This window comes from Phascolarctos cinereus, unplaced genomic scaffold (assembly GCF_003287225.1).
Source record: "Phascolarctos cinereus isolate Bilbo 61053 unplaced genomic scaffold, phaCin_HiC Scaffold_4;HRSCAF=312, whole genome shotgun sequence".
Taxonomy (NCBI): Eukaryota; Metazoa; Chordata; class Mammalia; order Diprotodontia; family Phascolarctidae; genus Phascolarctos; species Phascolarctos cinereus.
The window spans coordinates 157,463,342-157,481,164 of NW_027555847.1; the positions used below are offsets into that span (position 1 = coordinate 157,463,342).

General features: G+C 44.9%; 1 protein-coding gene and 1 long non-coding RNA gene across 2 annotated transcripts; one reads left to right on the forward strand and one right to left on the reverse strand.

Annotated features, from left to right (window-relative positions):
• Positions 1-89: 89 nt before the first annotated feature.
• On the reverse strand, positions 90-7,448 carry LOC110194570 (uncharacterized). The gene is made up of 7 exons (XM_078151721.1): positions 4,948-7,448; positions 4,765-4,833; positions 4,489-4,548; positions 3,798-4,215; positions 1,070-1,292; positions 638-770; positions 90-517 (listed from the first exon to the last, which is right to left on the reverse strand). The coding sequence occupies exons 2-7, from the start codon at positions 4,809-4,811 to the stop codon at positions 388-390; spliced, it is 1,011 nt and encodes a 336-aa protein (XP_078007847.1). The 5' UTR covers positions 4,812-4,833; positions 4,948-7,448; the 3' UTR covers positions 90-387.
• Positions 7,449-7,812: 364 nt separating this feature from the next.
• LOC144456828 (uncharacterized) lies at positions 7,813-17,015 on the forward strand. The gene is made up of 2 exons (XR_013485963.1): positions 7,813-8,259; positions 15,420-17,015. It is a non-coding gene; the product is annotated as an uncharacterized LOC144456828 (long non-coding RNA).
• The last annotated feature ends 808 nt before the right edge of the window (positions 17,016-17,823 follow it).

Genomic DNA, 17,823 nt, shown 5'->3' on the forward strand with positions numbered 1-17,823 from the left:
GGTGTTGGCGCCCTCTGGAGAAAGTTACTTCCTAGATTTTTCCCATCTTATCCCTGTTTCTCTCCCTGATGTTTTGAGCTACCAGAGGCTTCTGTCCAGCTCATCTTTATTAGGGGAAGAGCATTACCTGAAAGCAGTGGGTGGGGGGCTGCTTTCCACAGTTCTGGTCGCCAGGGCTGATTTTCTGGTTCCTGTGCAGAGCTCAGGCTTTTAAGTCCATTCGCTTTCTCCCCACCTTGGGCCTCTAAGGAAATGACTGCCCCCCCCAGGGGGGGGTCAGGCAATATATGGGATTGGGTTTTTGAGGAAAAAGACCTGAACTGAGATGTATCAGTTCTCACAGGAGACTGGAGGAAATGGGGGTGGGACTGGGCGTGGGGGTGGGGGCTAGGGAGTTGGGTTGAGCCTGGTCCTATGACCGTAATTCTTCTGCCTCATCTTGTTTCGGGACAACCACTGAACTAGAGAACGATTCTTTGGGTGAACACAAACAGGTCGTCCTCCTTTTCGGTGCAGCCTGAGGGGACAGGATAAGGGATTAGTTGGGAGAGCAAGAGAAGGGCCAGGAGGGGACTAAGTGATGAGTCTTAAAGGTGAGGTGAGGGGGGGCGGGAGTCAGGATCTGATTTGGACTCACACATAAGCCTGTATATGACAGTCGCCATTGGCCTCTTGTAGTTCTACCTGGATGACATTCCGGAGTACTTTACTGGGGAGATTCTTTCGATAGACTTGGGTGCAGCATGAAATGCTGGGGTCTAGGGGTAGGGCTGAGGGAGGTAAAGGAAGAACAGAAATGTGCTCAGAGTGATCTTGGGGGCTGGAAACCCTAAACGCAAGAAGCTGCATCCTTCCAGTCTAACAACTGAGAACCTCCCTCCCCACAAGTCTGAGGGACCTCTTCCTACAATCTAAGAGACTCTAGCAGACAGCACTTGAACTTGACAGCCTGACAACCTAAAATGCCCCTCCCTCTCAATCCCCTTTCAAGAGTACTGTTACTCTCCCAACATTGTTTTCAAACCCTCCTCCCTCACCTCTCTGTCTTTACCCAGTTGACTCATCTCACCTCTTCTGGGGCTGGAGTTGAGTAGCAACAGGGTCAGAGTCAGGGTTAGCTCCATTCCCTTCATGCTGCTTCTAGCGAGTTTGGGCTGTGTAAGGAACCTCTGAAAACACTCCGTGGGGCCCAGCCTTTTAACTGGGACAGGTTTAGGGGAGGCGTGGAGTTCCCCTGTACCTAAAGTCTGACTGAAGAAGGCATTCTTGGAGGCTCCACCCTCTCCTGTGAGTCAGGGTGTGGAAGTTCTGTTTCATCCCCTAGGACTCCTCTTTATCACCCCTTCAGTGGTGGAGTGGGGAGAGGGGGACCCTCAGGCATCAGATGAGTCATGGGCAGGTGGGACTCAGGTTCTTTCCTTTATGGGCCCATGACAAAACAGGATCTCTCTGACTAGTCACCTGGGAGTCCATCTCTCCCCTCCCAGTAGTTCCTTCAAGGCAATTAGATGATGGTGATCTTCCAAGGTCATAGTAGCTCACTTGCATACAGTATAGTTCCTCTAGAAGTTGATATCTCCATCCTGAGTCCCCATCCCCACGTCCCTCTGTGTGCCTACTCCTTGGCTAACTTCAGGTTCTCCCCTTTAGTGGGGCCTTGAAGTCTAGGGCTAGGAAAACACAGGCTTTTTAGTCCTGGGCCTGTTGCTAATAGTTTTCTGGGCAAAATTTCCTCCCATGGCCTGAGCCACTTCCAGCTTCTTTCCAGATTACTGGATTTCTTTTGTTTTCATTATTCCCTGATGAGAGGATATGCTGTGATTGAACACAGTGGTGAAAAGGGGGTAAAAATGGGGAGGGATTCCTACAGTCATAGTGAATCATGATCACTGTGACATCCATTAGTGCATTCAAAATGATATTCAGTCCCATGAAGTGCCTTGTGTTCATGAGCCCCTATGAGAGGAGGCTCTGGATGGGAAACAGCTGATGCATACGTGGATGCAAACTGAAGTTTATAACAGATCTGGCAGATCCTTTCCTTCTCCCACCCTTTATTTCGTGCCCCAGCCTGTTTCTCTTATCAGGAAAAAACAACTTATCATAGCAACTTCTAGTAATGAAACATAAATTTGAGCTGATTCCCATCCTTTCCTGATTGCTAATCACAGACCATGGGAACAGGAGACAGATTATAGAACACTACTTCAAAGATTGTTTTCTGGAAGGTTGAATATGGTGATTCTTCTGCCTTGACCCTAAGCTCCAACCTTACCCCCATCGTGTCTTTCCTCAAGATGTGGAAAGCTAGTGGAACTTGCTCCCTAGATTCCCCAAGTTGGAGGGCTGTGAGATTTAAGGGAGACAAGGGATGACAGTGATCTTGGTTCAGTGAGGTAACTTTGAGGAAGAGAACTCGATCTGGGTCCTCTCCTGGAATCTGGGCAAGGGCACCAGGGATCTAAGCCCTTGGAGCTTTTGGCTTGACATCCTGGGGACGCCTGAGTGGGAAGGGGAGAATATTCTTCCATTCTTGGTGTAGCAAAGAGGGTGGGTCCAAGAAGAGATAAGGGTTAAGTTGATGCCAGATTAATCGCAGAGGCACACCACCTTAGGAAAACCTGAGTTTCTTACCTTGTCCTGTCCCTGGAATGTGTCAGCCTGAACAAGGACATATGAGGTTCCTAAAAGGACTTTGGACCCCCAACTCTCAACCTTCCACTCAAAACCTATGGTTCAGAAGCTTCAAGTACGCCATTTCTAATAAGGAATGGTTGAAAGACTTGAGAATGTTCAACCTGGAAAAGATAAAACTTAGGGAGACATTGTAAGAGCTAAAAAGCAGGGAGGGTGGGGGTAGAGTTAGACCCCTTGTAGCTCCAGGTAAAGCTAGGACAAATGAGTGAAAGCTAAAGGTAGATTTCTGCTGAATAAATTCTTTACAATTACAGTTTTTAAGAAAGTGAAATATATTTCCTCCTGATATTTCTCATCACTGGAACTGATTAAACAAGCAGTAATATCAGGACATATAGGAATTCATGTGTTAGGTAAGATCTCTAAGATTCCTTCCAATTCTGTCTATATCTAGGTCAGTTTGATGACCAGCTGTATAGGGCATTGGATGAGGGTGACTAAGGTAGGATAGTGCACCTGCACCTTGGGATGGGTTGAGATCTTCATTAAGCCAGAAACCTGGATTTCAAAGTAGTCTGGATTAGAATTTGAACAATTAAGAACCATGTGTTTTGTTAGTTTTGTGTACTTCGACTGTGTTCATCAGTTTTTACTTTAGCCTCAGTAATGGTCGCTTAAAAAAAACCAACAACAAAAAACTTTAAACCAAAATAGTTTTTCGGGAACTGAGTAGAAAAAAGGTTGGTTTGCTCCTTGTAGCCATCGCTGGTAGTGGTTGCAAGTTGCCAATACCGGGGCTAGGGAATGAATAGAACTGTGTGACACCAGCGCGTTGTAGACGTGTTTCATTTCCCCACATTTTATAGAATTATAGGATTTAGAACTGGAAGGGCCATTAAAGATCATCTAGTTCAACCCCCTCATTTTATTGATGAAGAAACTGAGGCCAAAAGAAATTCCTCACTCAGAGATTCTGTGACATTGCCTATTTGCTAATAGAAGTCCCTGATGCTGGTTCACAGATGGGGTGTTCCTGACGAATTTCACGGATGGGCCGCAGGTACTAATTGGGGATCACTGATGAGGGCGATTGGTGATACTGATTGGTGGCCCCTTAAAGGGGGATTCCTGATACTGATGAGGTGTCCCTGATGATGTCAATGACATTGATTTGGGGAGGAGGGGGAACTGCTGCAGCTCGAAGGGGTAGAAGAGTGAAGGAAGAAGAAAGGTAACGATCCTCTCAAACCCACAGCCTTCCCCTTGGGGTAAGGGAAACGTAAGCACCAAACCCAGTCCGCACACATTGTGGTTCCCTTCTTTTTCCCTCCCCCTACCCAACAGCGGCAGCGGCAGAGACTGGCTGGCAGAGTCAGGATCCAGGTTAAATCCTTTACTCCACGGCACTGCTGGGGAGCGGCTGGGCCCCGGCCCGATAGACTGATGCTTGCTGGGTCCCCCGGGGCGGCACTGCCGGATGGCGGGGACTGCTTCGCCTGGAAGGGTGGGGGCCCAAGCCCCTGGACAGGCAGCTCACTAGGCGGGGAAGGGGTTCCAGCTTCTGCCTCTGGGGGGGTGCTGCGCTGTGGAGGGTTCACCGGCAAGGCTCCAGAGGCCTGAACTGGAGGGGTTCTGGGAGCTGGCTAGTGAGGTAGTGAGGGGCGGGGCGCAGGCCACATTCCGCCCTCCCCCCTCTATCCCCACCCCAGCAGGTTCTGAATCTTGGGAGAAAATGAGGCAGCGCAGCCACTCCGGAGATGTAGCCGGACTGCAACCCAAGGAGTCCTCACCTCTGGGAACCGCCCTCACCCCCTTTCCAGACTCTTTTCAGACTTTCTCTATCCATCTCACCTCTTTTCCCTTCGCCACATCCGCAACCAAGGGAAGAAGTAAAAACAGCCCCAATAGATCCTAAAGAAAAGGAAGCCAAGTGGGGAGAAGGGATGGAGGAGGGGTGGGAAGGCGCAGCCTCTTGACCCTTAGGGTCCTCTTATCATTTCTCCTACCATTTCTCATCACTTGGTCTCACAGTCCATAATCCCTCCCCACCTCTTTTATTTCCCATGCCCCTCTCCCCACTATTACCCCTCCGCTGCCGCCACCCGATTGCCCGGTACCCCAACTCACTCCTCTTCTGCCTCCAGCGCCACTTCGTATCTCTTCAACCCCGGCATGTCCTTGGCTCCAGCCGTAATCCTAAGGAGGTGAATGTCGTTGGTTGGGTCTTTGGGGGTCTCAAGGCCCTTACGTCCCCCACTCTTTTCTTCTTCCTTTCCCCTCCCCCGCCTTTTCTATGAATCAAGCCCTTACTGCGTCCCACGCTTCACCAAAGTCCAACCGCAGTTGCCCTGAAAGTAGGAGAAGAGAAAGAGGGTCCTCTGTCGGGGCCCCACTGGCACCTCCCCGCCTCCCTCAGACGCCTCTGGCGGGATCTCAATTAGGTAAAACAGAGAGGCCCCGAAGAGAGGAGGTGCCCAGGGCGAGAGGAGGCTATTATAGATGGTTCCAAGGAGCCAAGCCTGGGTGAAGGAGCGTAGTCTCAAAAAGAGTTCCTTGCCAGGACTTCTCCCTACCCACCAGCACCCCAAATCCCCCTCAGAAAAACCGTCCTATGAGGAGATGAGAACTATGAGGTAGTGAGGAGAAGGATTGATGGACAGTGAAAGGATTAGACTGAGAGACGACCAGGGGATAGGGTCTGAGGAGAAGGAGGGTAAAGACAAGTAGTCTTTGGAAAGGCAGGTAAAGGGAAGAAGATGAGGGTCGTTGACAGAACGAAGGCTAAGGGACGTTGAAGGGCCCAAAACAGATGAACAAGGAGATAGAGATAAGGGACACGTGAAGTAATGGAAGATGAATGTGAGGGGATAACCAGGGAAGGTTAGAGAAGGAGTAACACCTGAGAGAACAGAGGAAAAATGGATTGAGGCGTAACTTGAGGGCATGGAATGAGGTTATGGACTGAAAGTGAGGAAAAGTCAAGGGGAGCCAGAAGATGCAGACTTAAAGACAATGAAGGTCCATACAGTGAGAGACTATGAACGGGCAGGCCCCAAGGACAATTAGTGGTTGAGGATAAAGGATAATGAGGACAGAAGGATGGGCAGTGAGGAAATGATGAGGTACAATATACAGGGCCCGAGCTGAGAGACAGAGAGGGGGTGAAGACTGAAGGTTGCTGAGAGGAATAGGAAATGGGGGGGTAATGATGAGGCAGATTAAAGGAAGAGACAAGAGGGAGAACAGGGGAAGAGAGGAGATTGTGAAAGGATGAGTTGAAATGATGGAATGGGAGGGAAGTAAGTGATATGGGGCAATGAAGGGGACCTGAGTATGGAACAGGGAAGTGGGGAGGGTGGGTAGGAGTGTGGGAGAATGGGGAGGGGCAAGAGGGAGGATGAGCAATTGAGATGGACGGAATACAGTGGCAGAGGGAGGGAGGAATGGAGAAGGTCCTGAAGGACAGTGAGCGGAAAAGGATTGAAAGGATATGGAATTAAGGGAGTAGCCAGTGTGGATGAAGAAAGTAGGACTGTTGTGGAAGGACGAAGGGGGTAGGGTGAAGGTTGAGGGATAGGGGGAAGAAAGAGGGTGAAGATGGAGGTGAATAGATGAGAGAGTAGAGTGAAGAAGAGAGGGCATAGGGTGAATGAAAATGATAGAGGAATGAGGAAGGTAAGGGAATGGGATCAGGGGTAGAAGAGTGCAGCTGAGAGATGAAGGTAAGGGGATGTGAAGAATGAGGAAGATGGGAGAGAAGAAACAGAGTGGAGTAATGGGGATGAGGAGTGAATTGGGTAGGGTGATAGGGAATAAAAAGTGAAAGGAGTTGGAGTTGAGGAACAACAAGAAATGAAGGGGATGAATGAGAAGTGAGGGGGATAAGGTGTGAGGGAACTGGGGCAAGAGGAAGGGATAATGGGAGGGTTTGGAGTGAAGAATTTAGATGATGAGATGGGGGTTAGGAGGGGGACAGGAAGGATACGGATTGGGGGATGATGGAGAGTGAGTAAAATGAATGGGGGTTAAAAAGGGAGTGGAGGAATGAATGAGGTGAATAAAGGGATAAGCGAAAGGGACGGTAGAGATGGAGAGTAAGAGGAGGGGAATTGGGGGATAAGGAGTAAAGAGACAGGAGTGAGAGTTAGGAATGAAGGGAATGGGGGATGAGGAGTGAGGGGGATGACGGAAGATGGGGAGTTATGGAAGGTGATGGGAGGATTAGGAATGAAGGGAATAAGAAGTGAGGAGCACAGAAATTATGAGAAAGGGAATGAGGAGGTGGGGTGGAGATGAGAAGTGAAGTGGGTGGGGGATGGGAAGTGAAGTGGTTGGGGGATGGGAAGATTTGAGTGTTGAATGAAGGGGTTTTGGGGATGAAGGAATGATGGGAGAGTTAGGAATGAAGGGAATGGGGATAATGAGGAGAGGGTGATGGGAAGATAAAGAGCGAGGTGGAATGGAAGATGGGATGATGTGAATGTTAGGAGGGGGTTGGGGAATGAAGATCAAGGGGATGATGGAAAGCAAAGTAAAGGGGATGGAGAAAACAAGAAAATTAATGGCGAATGAAGGAGATGAGCAGTGAGGAGAGATGGGGTATGAGGTGTGGGAAAGATAGGGGATGAAAAATGAGGGGGGGAGGCTGAGCAGTGAGGGGGGATGGTGGATGAATGGGGGTGATGGGAAGGCTGGGCTGCGAGAGGGATGATGGGAGATAAGCAGTGAAGGGATGGGACTGAGGAGGATGAGCAGCGACAAGGAAAATGAAAGATGAGCATTGAATGGGGGGTAATCGGAGGATCAGGAGGGAGGGGGATGAGTGGGGTGACGAACGTGAGGGTAGAGATGAGGGAGGAGGGGAGTCACCTGGGAGGAGGGGCCTGAGGGCCTGCGCAGCAGCCTGAGCTCCCTCCCTCCCTGGTTTCGCCCTAGAGACCGTTACATGATGACGGAAACGTCACAGGGGCTGGCAGGCCAGCGGAGAGGGTGGAGCCAGCTTGACACTCACCGGGGGTGGGTCTCTCCGTTCCCACGTGGGTGAGCCCGAGCTTCCAAAGCAGTGCCCACTGCGTCTCAGAGGGATCAGAAGTGTTTGGGCGTGTGTGTGTCATTCCAATTTCCTGCAGGCAGTGGAGTGGGGAAGGGGGAGGAGGAGGAGGTGCTATCCAACAGAAGGCATCAGGTAGCAGTGGTTCCAAGCAGCAGAAATCTCCCAGTTAGGGGACAAGATGTCCCGGGGATCAAGCAGAGTTGGATCCAAGGAGTCAAGCCTCCCTTTCTCTTTTGGCCTCCGCGTTGTGAGGAAAGCTCAGGCTTTCAGCCCTAGGGAAGGTGCAGGATACTAAAAGGATCAATGCAAATGTGGAGGGACGGGGAGAAGGAAAGTGGTTTTTGCCAGAGTCGGGAAAAGAACCCACGCAGGCATCCTGCTAACATCACGTGTATCTCCCTGTCCCTGCCTCCCCTCCCTCAGTCACCTCCCCCTTCCGCCACCAATCTCTACCCGCCTGCCATGGTACTTAAGGATATTTTAAGTTCTTGAATGATTCCAAATCCGTTTTGGGTGGACCATGTGTGTAGTTCATGGGAGGATATGGATAAAAGTCACAGGATAAGCAGGTATGGATGGGTACTGTCTGTTTCGTGGGAAAGAATTTCCAAATCGATTAGATTCATTTGAAACAGTGAAGTTCCTTTTTCCTTCCATGGTCCCTCACTATTTTCATACTTCTCTTGTTAAGCACACCCCAGTTCTGTTTCCAAGTCCCCCGCTTTCTCTTTATAAGTACTTCCAAGGGTTGCCTATAAGGGATGAAATCATCCCCTCTGTATTTTCCCTTTTTCCTCTGTTCTCTGTAATCTGTTTCCATTCCACTTCCACTCTCAGTCTCCCTCAAATTCCCCACCAGATTTCCCTTCTCTTCCCACACAAGGCACTGCCCAGCAGCTGTTGGCCAAGACGCGGTAGTGATGGACTCCAGCCCAAAAGAGACAAATTTCAGGGAGTGGCTCTCCAAGCCAGAGGGACCCTTGGGCTCCTTACAGTGGGGCACTTGGGAGGGTTAGAGTTAGTAGAAGAGTTGGGCAGGAACGGAGGAAGAAGATGGAGGAGATTGAAGGAACAGAAAGTACTATTTCTAAAATAGGAAGCTAAGGGAGGGGCTGGTAGTTATCCTGGAATCTCTCCTACCCCAATCCAGAAAGAGAAAAAAGCTCAGACAGAACAAGATGGAGACAGGGAGACAGATGAGAGAAGAGGAGAGGGATAGAGACAGATATAGATATAGAAAATGAAAAGAACTCATAAAGAGCCTCCATGACACCCACCCAGTGGGTAGATCTTGCTTGAAATGTCCCTAGTCTTAGATCCTAGATAAAACTATTTGCAATTTGAGAGAGGGCAAGGTTACACTCCCTGGTGCTTTTCTTTATTGGACAGGAGTATACTCTAACGCTTCCCAATTTTCTCCAGTGACCCATCAGGGATCCTGCCAACAGACATTTCTCCAAATCATCCAGATGCTTTTGTTTCCAACCTATTTCCCCTTACTCTCCTTAGACTTCTCTCCTTTCTTTTCCTCCCTTTCTTTCCTTGCCTCTCTTCTCCTTCTCTTCCTTTTCTCTTACTTCCTACCCCAAAGGGATGAAACCCTCACAGTCATTTCTGCTGGACTGGTATCGAACCTCACATTCCATTCTCTCAGCCTCAAAGGCAAACTAGAGTCCTAGTGTCCAGAATTTGAGGGAAAAAAAGCCTGTCCCTCCCTCTCCATCTCCTGCAAGGTATGATAGACTCTGATCCCTTGTCCCTTTCCTGGCCTTATAGTTCTCAAATCCATGAAATGTACTGGGTCTGCCCTTCTAAGGATTTTACTTTGGTTTTGTTTTTTTTTTTTGGCTAGGCAATTGGGGTTAAGTGACTTGCCCAAGGTCACACAGCTAGTAAATGTCAAGTGTCTGAGGCCATATTTGAACTCAGGTCCTCCTGACTCTAAGGCTGGAGCTCTATCCACTGTGCCATCTAGCTGCCTCCCCTTTTTTTATTATGTAGCTTTTTTAAAACATTTTTTTCTCTTTTAGGCAATTAGGGTTAAGTGACTTGTCCAGGGTCACACAGCTAGTAAGGGTCAAGTGTTTGGTCTGAGGTCAGATTTGAACTCAGGTCCTCCTGACCTCAGGGCTGGTACTCTATCCACTGCACCGCCTAGCTGCCCCTTAGGGCTTTTCTTTGGTTGTGTCTTGGTAAGAGGTAATACTAGGTTCAGGTTTCCAGTATCCGAGAAGGGAGATGGGCTGTTTGTCTCATAAAGTCATAGATCATAGGATGTCAGAGTTGAAAGGGACCTTTGGAAGTGTCTAATTCTAACCAGAATACCTAACAAGGGATGATAAAATTATATTTGCCTGGTGTCTTGCAAATCAGATCAAAAAGACTCTAAACTGAACAGGAAGAGAGGGGGAGAAAAAGTGTCTATATTTATCCACCAAGCTAAATGTTATAGGAGAGTCGCTACAATGTAGAAGAATGGCAGTTGAAATAACAGTTCACGGAAGACAAAATCTAAGAAAGGACCCTGATGCGTAAACCGTGGTCTTAGATGTTTGTTCACAAATGCATAAAGTATAGGCAACAAGCAGGATCCTAATGCAAGGAGGCAAATTTGACCTCATGAGTATCACTGAGACTTGATGGAATGAGACCTAGCCAGGAATGGAATGGTATGCCTTACTCAAAAACAAAACAAAACAGCCAGTATGGGTAATGAGAGGTCGTAGGAGGCATTGTATATTAAGACGATAATAATAGTTTGAGGAAATCTGGGAACAAGAAGAAGGAAGAATAGTAGGGAGCATTTGGCTGAAGAGCAACAGAAGCAGCTACAAAAGTGGTATTTCCCTCATAGTATCCCCTAGGATTCCTGGGCAGAATGAGGGAAAAGGTGAATTGAGAAACAATCCTGCACAGAGGTATAATATAGAAGTGATGAGGGAACTTCGATTATTCAGACATCTGCTAGAGAGATCTCTCTGCCCAAAGCAGAACAACTAATGATGTGTTGACTTGCCTTAATTAGAATTTTCTCCAGAAGGCAGAGGAACCAACAAGGGGAATTTTATTCTGGACCTGATTCCTACCAACAGGGAGAAACTAGTTGTTGGAATGGAAATGATGGGAACCGTGGGAAAAAGTAACAACTCCATCTTAGAATTTGTGCTAGAAGAGGAGAGGAAAGCCAAGCATAGTCTGACGTGCATACCATATTTTAGAAGAGTAGATTTTAAAGGGTTCAGAGGAAATATAGGTAGGATTCCATGAACTAAAATCCTATAGAGGAACTTATCCCCAAGGAGCTGGGGAAACTTTCAAGAATGAAGTTCTTTTTTTTTTTCAGTCTGTTTTTTAAATTAATTTATTTTGACTTATCAACAATCACTTCCCACAAGCTTTTGAGTTTTAAATTTTTCTCCCCTTCCATCCCCAAGATGGCCCTGCAATCTGATATAGGCTATACCTATACATTCTTGTTAAACATATTTTCACATTAGTGATGTTGTAAGGAAGAATTAGAACCAATATAAGGAACCACAAGAAAGAGGAAACAAAACAAAACAGAAGAAAAAAAAAAGAGCAAATAGTATGCTTCAATCTGCATTCAAACTCCATAGTTCTTTCTTTGGATGTGGATAGCATTTTCTATCATGAGACTTTTGGAGATGTCTTAGATCCTTGCACTGCTGAGAAGGGCTAAGTCTATCAAAGTTAGTCATCGCACAACGTGGCTGTTACTGTGTACAACATTCTTCTGGTTCTGCTCACTTCATTCAGCATCAGTCCATACAAGTCTTTCCAGGTTTTTCTGAAGTCTGCCTGCTCATCATTTCTTATAGCACAATAGTATTCCATTGTTCAGCCATCCCCCAATTGATGGGCATCCCCTCAATTTCCAATTCTTTGCCATCAGAGCAAGAGCTGCTATACATATTTTTGTATATATGGGTTCTTTTCCTGTTTGTATGGTCTCTTTGGGATACAGCCCTAGAAGTGCTATTGCTGGGTCAAAGGGTATGCACATTTTTATAGCCCTTTGGACATAGTTCCAAATTGCTCTCCAAAATGGTTGGATCATTTCACAACTCCGCCAACAATGCATTAGTGTTCCAATTTTCCCACATCTTCTCCAACGTTTATCATCTTCCTGTTTTATCATGTTGGCCAATCTGATAGGTGTGATGTGGTACCTCAGAGTCATTTTGATTTGCATTTCTCTAATCAAAAATGAAGATAATGTGAAATGATGAGAGGGAAAGGGAGCCATCTGAATAGGTTGATGTGGATGTACAAGTAAATGATGAATCAACTTAGATTTTAAAAAGATAGAAACATGGGACAACTATGTGGAGCAATGGATAGAGCACTGGCCCTGGAGTCAGGAGGACCTGAGTTCAAATCTGGTATCCAACCAGACTCTTGACACTTACTAGTTGTGTGACCCTGGGCAAGTTATTTAACCCCAATTGCCTCACCAAAAAAAAAAAGATAGAAACTTAGAAGATGGAAGCAAAGACTGGTAATAAATGATGAATACAAAAGCTTGACATGGAAATATAAAACTAGTGTCCAAAGTACAAAAACTTAGAATGAGCTAAAGTTGATGAGGAAAGCTAAGGACAGCAAAAAGAGTTTTATATTGAGGAAAAGAAAGGGATCAAAATGGTATTGGATGGATAAGATGGAAAAGACAAAGAGAACGGATGACAGAGAAGGCATTCAACTCTAATTCTGCTTTTTTTTTTCTATGCCAAGTAGAATGATGTTTGGTTTGGAAAGAATAGAACAAAAATGGCTAATATGGATGGTCAACATAAATAAGCAGATAAGGAGCAGAGCATCTACCTGTCCTTAATGAGCTAAAGTGACCTGGCCCAGATAAACCACAATCTAGAATACTGAAAGAACTGGTGGATGTGATGGCTGAGACAGTCAGTGGTTTTTGAAAGATTGTCAAGAAGAGGAGAGGTACTAGAAGACTGTTGAAGGGGAAACATCCCAATTTCAAAAAGAGAAGGAAATGAAATCAGCAAACTCCTGTAAGCTTGTCTTAGATTTATAGTAAAATTCTAAAATATGTTGTTAAAGGAGATTCACAAGTGTCTAAAAAAAGAAGTAGTGATCACAAACAGTCAGCATGACTTCATCAAGAACAGATCATGCCAGAGGCGGCTAGGTGGCATGGTTGATAGAGCTTGGGCCCTGGAATCAGGAGGACCTGAGTTCAAATTTGGCCTCCAGCACTTACTAGCTATGTGACCCGTGGCAAGTCACTTAACCCCGATTGCCCAATAAACAAAAATCCCCAACCGATCAAGCCAATCTTATGTTATTATTTGACAGGGTTACTAAAATTGTCCTAAAAATCTTCCCCATATGTAAAACAGGATAAGGGTGTGTAGCTTGGAGGGAGGTAGAATAGATGTCTTTAGCTTCTCCTCTTCCCACTTTCCTCCAAAGGAAATGGATTCCTGTCAGGAGGGGAAGCAGGAAGTTGAGGTCAAAAGCTTGGTTTCTCTGTTCTCAGAGAGAGGAGATATTGGATTCGAATTGCTTCTATATACTTCTCACATATTGTTAGTCTAGAGGATATGGTTTTCAGGTTTAAGTTAACTTCCAATCACTGTTTTATTAATAGGGGAAGCAGGAATCCAAGATTTCTATCTAAGGCTTGATTCCTGTTCCACCAAATACCAGTTCCACAATGAACACACATAGAAATTAGCAAAGAAGACCCATTTATCCAATTCCATAGCAAAACAGAAATCAGAGAAAGTATACATAGGAGAACATATACTAGATAATACAGAATAAAGCAGCTCTCCCATTGAGAGCAAGGTAACTCAGTCCAACCAAGAGAATGTGTCCTAGTTTTCACCCAAGGGCAAGTTCCCCAAAGTCTCTAGGGTAATAAGCTGGGGATAGGGACAGTATGGAGATTGCCAGCTTCTCTCACATCAGCTTCTTCCCAGAGCCTTATTTTTCCTTCAGCAGCCTGAAGTGGTGTCAGCATCTTCTATTTTCTCTCTCAAAGCTGGAAGCCAGAAATGCCTGAAACAACTGCAGAACCCCAAGACCCAAAAGAGATTTCAAAGCAATAGACAAGAGCCTAAAGAGACTTGAAGAGACTGCCAAGCTAGAAGTGACTGAAGAGAGTTTTCTCTCCTGCTCTCACCAACTCTGCCTTACCCCTCAAGTAAACTTGGGGCAATGATCTTCACCAATGAGGAGAAAGTCCCATACCAATGGGCTTTGGGACTCAGGTTACATCTACAGCAAGAGAAAACCATAGATACAATTTACGTAAATTTTAGCAAAGCATTGATAAAGTCTCCCAATGGTACTTTTCTGGAAAACATAGAGAATTGGTGGGCTAGATGATAGCACTATTAGATGGATTTGGAATGGTTCAATGACTATACTCAAAGGGCTGTCCTTTTGGGTTTGATGTCAACATGAAAGAAGGTCTCTAGCAGAGAGCCTCAGGAATCTGCACTTATCTCTGTGTTGTTTTATATCTTTACTAACTTTGATAAGAGCACAGATGATAAGATCCTTCCCAATTTTGTGGATGACCCAAAACTGGGATGGACAACTCACAAACTGGATGACAAAGACAGGATGTGTACAGATCATGGGATCATAGATTTTGGAGCTGAAAAGAACCTGAGGGAGCATCTAATCCAATGACCTCCTCTTACAGATGGAGAAACTAAAGCCAAAAAGATGAACTGGTTCAATGAGGTCAAGTAGGTAGTAAGTGCCAGTGTAAAGAATCAGACCCAGGTCCAAGGACTGGAGCTGATTCATGTCCTCCTGCCTTCTGTACTGCTTAGACCACATCTGAAATATATTCAGATGTTGATGTCACATTTTAGGAAGGACATTGAAAAGCTGGTGGGCATCCAGAGTTAGGCAAACCAGCACAATGAAGGACTTCATGTTCAGCCATATCCTCCCCCTCTCCCACTTCCTCTCCCTTAATAGAATTGAGACTTGAGAACAGAAACTATCTCATATTTGTCTTTTTTTTAAAGACCTCACATTGTGCCTAGAACACAGTAAGCACTTAACAAATACTAATTGAATGAATGACTGAATAATTAGTTGAAAGAACTGGGGATATATAACTCAGAGAAGATGCAGGAGGGTCGTGATTTATGTTTTTAAGTATTTGGAGGGTTGTTGCTTAGAAGATGGGTAGATGTGTTCAGTTTGGTCTCATAAAGCACAACTAGGAGCAAAAAGGTAGAAGTTGTAGATAGGGAAATTTAAGCTTGATATAAGGAAAACCTTCTTAATCATTAGAGCTATCCTGGGGCAGCTAGGTGATGCAGTGGATAAAGGACCAGCACTGGAGTCAGAAGGACCAGAATTCAAATCTGACCTCAGACACATACTAGCTATGTGATCCTGGGTAAGTCACTTAACCCTGTTTGTCTCAAAAAAAAAAAGCTATCCCAAAGTGGAGTGGGCTGCCTTCAGAGATAGTGGGTTCCCCAACTGATCAACAAGTATATATTAGGTGCCTAGAAGGTGCCAGGTACTGTCCTATGTGGTAAGGATGTAAGTACAAAGAATGAAACAGTCTCTTCAAACAAGGTCTGGATAACCATTGGTCAATATATGTCACTAAGGGAATTCCTGAAAGGCATGGGTTAGACCTGATGGCTGCTGAATCCCTTCTAACTATGAAATTTTATAATTCGCTAATCTCTTCATTTTATAGATAAAAAAACTAAGGCTCAGAGAAGTTTAAAAAGAACTTGACCAAAGCTATGGAGGAACCAAGACTAGGATCCCATCCTCACAGAATCACTGACAGGCAGAGCAAGAAGCCTTCTTGATGATCCAGCAGTCTGACAGCATCTTGGGTCGTCAGGAACTTGCTGTGTCGATCCCCAGGACCCAATCCTTCACTGAGAGCTTAGAGCTTCCATTCTTAGATAAGGACACTGAATTATTTTCCTGTGGGCCCCAACTCCTCACCTCAATCACTTACATGCATCTCCCTTAAGGATCTCAGAGTTAGAAAGAATCTTAGGGGTCATTTAGTCCAACCCCTACCGGAGCAGAATTTCCCTGTAATGAGTCTCTCCACTTGCCGAGCCTTAAGAGAGCTTAATTTTTTAAATTATGAATTTCAATCATCAACAAACACTAAAAAAACAAAGAAAAAAGGACCTCTATGTAAAAATATTGATAGCAGTTCTTTTAGTGGTGGCAAAGAATTGGAAATTGAAGGGATGCCCATCAATTGGGGAATGGCTGAACAATCTGTAGTATATGATTGTAATGGAATACCATTGTGCTATAAGAAATGATGGGCAGGATGCTCTCAGAAAAACCTAGAAAGACTTGCATGAACTGATGCAAAGTGAAGTGAGCAGAACCAGGAGAACATCGGACACAACAACAGCAATATTGTATGATAATCAACTGTGAATGACTTAGCTCTTCTCAGCAATACAATGATCCAAGACAATTCCAAAGGACTCATGATGAAAAATGCTATCTACCTCCAGAGAAAGAACTGATGGAGACTGAATGCACATTGAAGCATACTTTTAAAAAAAGTTTCTTTATTTTTGTTGGGGTTTTTTTGGGGTGGGGTCCTGTGTTTTCTTTCACAACATGGCTAACATAGAAATAGTTTTTGTATGACTGCACATACATAACATATCAAATTGCTTTTCTTCTGAGGGAGAAGGGGAGAAATGCAGGGAGAGAATTTGGAACTCAAAATTTTAAAAAACAAATGTTAAAAATAGTTTTACATATATTTGGGGAAATTAAAATATTAAATAAAAATAATGAAATAAACTAACATTTCAGTATACAATGAGCAAAAAAAATAGCTTCAAACATATGCAGTTTAGTTTTTAAGAGTATATCCATCTATCAATATACATACATACATACATATATATATAGGCAAAAAGATGAAATGACTTTCCAAGGGTCACACAGCTAGTAAGTGTCAAGTGTCTGAGGCCAGATTTGAACTCAGGTCTTCCTGAACCAGGGCTGGTGCTCTATCCACTGCGTCATCTAGCTGCTCCAAGAGTACATATTAAAAGACTTGTGGCTTAATGAATAGACAGATGCTGTCAGTGTCAGAAAGTGTTGTTTGTAAGACCCCTCTTTGCCAGGTAGTGGTGGTGTGACTCTGGGCAAGCCATTTTATCTCTCAATGCTCAAGATAACTGTCTAAGGCTGTAAGTTAGAGAAAAGATATCAGCCTGCATTGGTACAAGAAGCTCCCTACATCAATAACATAATGCTGATTTAAAAAATTAACTTGAATAGAATAGTAACAAAATTATTACCCTTCTTGTTTGTGTCTCCTGAAATTTTTTTCTTCTTTGTCATTTGTATTGGTGTTCTTTTCTTTCCTTTTTTTGAAAATCCGTATTCCTTTCCTTGAAGCCTTCCCAAAGAAGTCCTTACTCATAACAAATTGTAACAAGTTATAGTCAAGGAAAACAAATCAGTTGACCATATCTGAAGATGTCACATTCTGTCCCTCTAGTTCAATACATCATCTCCCTGTTGAGAGGCAGGAAGCATGTTTCACCACCAGCTTTCTGAAGTCATGATTGATCACTGTGCTGGCCAGAGTTCTGAAGATTTTCCCTTAAGAGAGCTGTCTACATCTTATGCCCTCTGCTTACAGACTTCAAGATGTCTCTGTACACTCCTTTTTCTGGGTCATTGACAAACAAGCTAAATATGATGAGTTCTAATACCAGCCCCCTTAGGGATAACACACTATTTAATCTTCTATCCAGAGAAGTCATCTTTATCCTTATAGATAGAGGCAGAGATAGATCCTCAGTAGGAAAACCCCCATCAGGCAAGTTCTACTCTTTTCTGATTCTATCACTTCCGGGGAGTTCCAGAATGCTTTTGGCATTTCCAGATGTTGTTAAAAAGGCCAGAAAAAGTGGCAGGGTAGAACTTGCTAGGAACTAGGTCGTGGATGTTTTCCCCTGCCTCACTGAGACTTTACTCTTAGACTCAGTTTCTCCACAGAGATGGAACAGACCAGGATTCCTGAAATCATAGAATTTCTTAGTTTTATTTTCTTTTTTTAGGTGATAAAACTATAAACTATTTGAGATCAATGAATT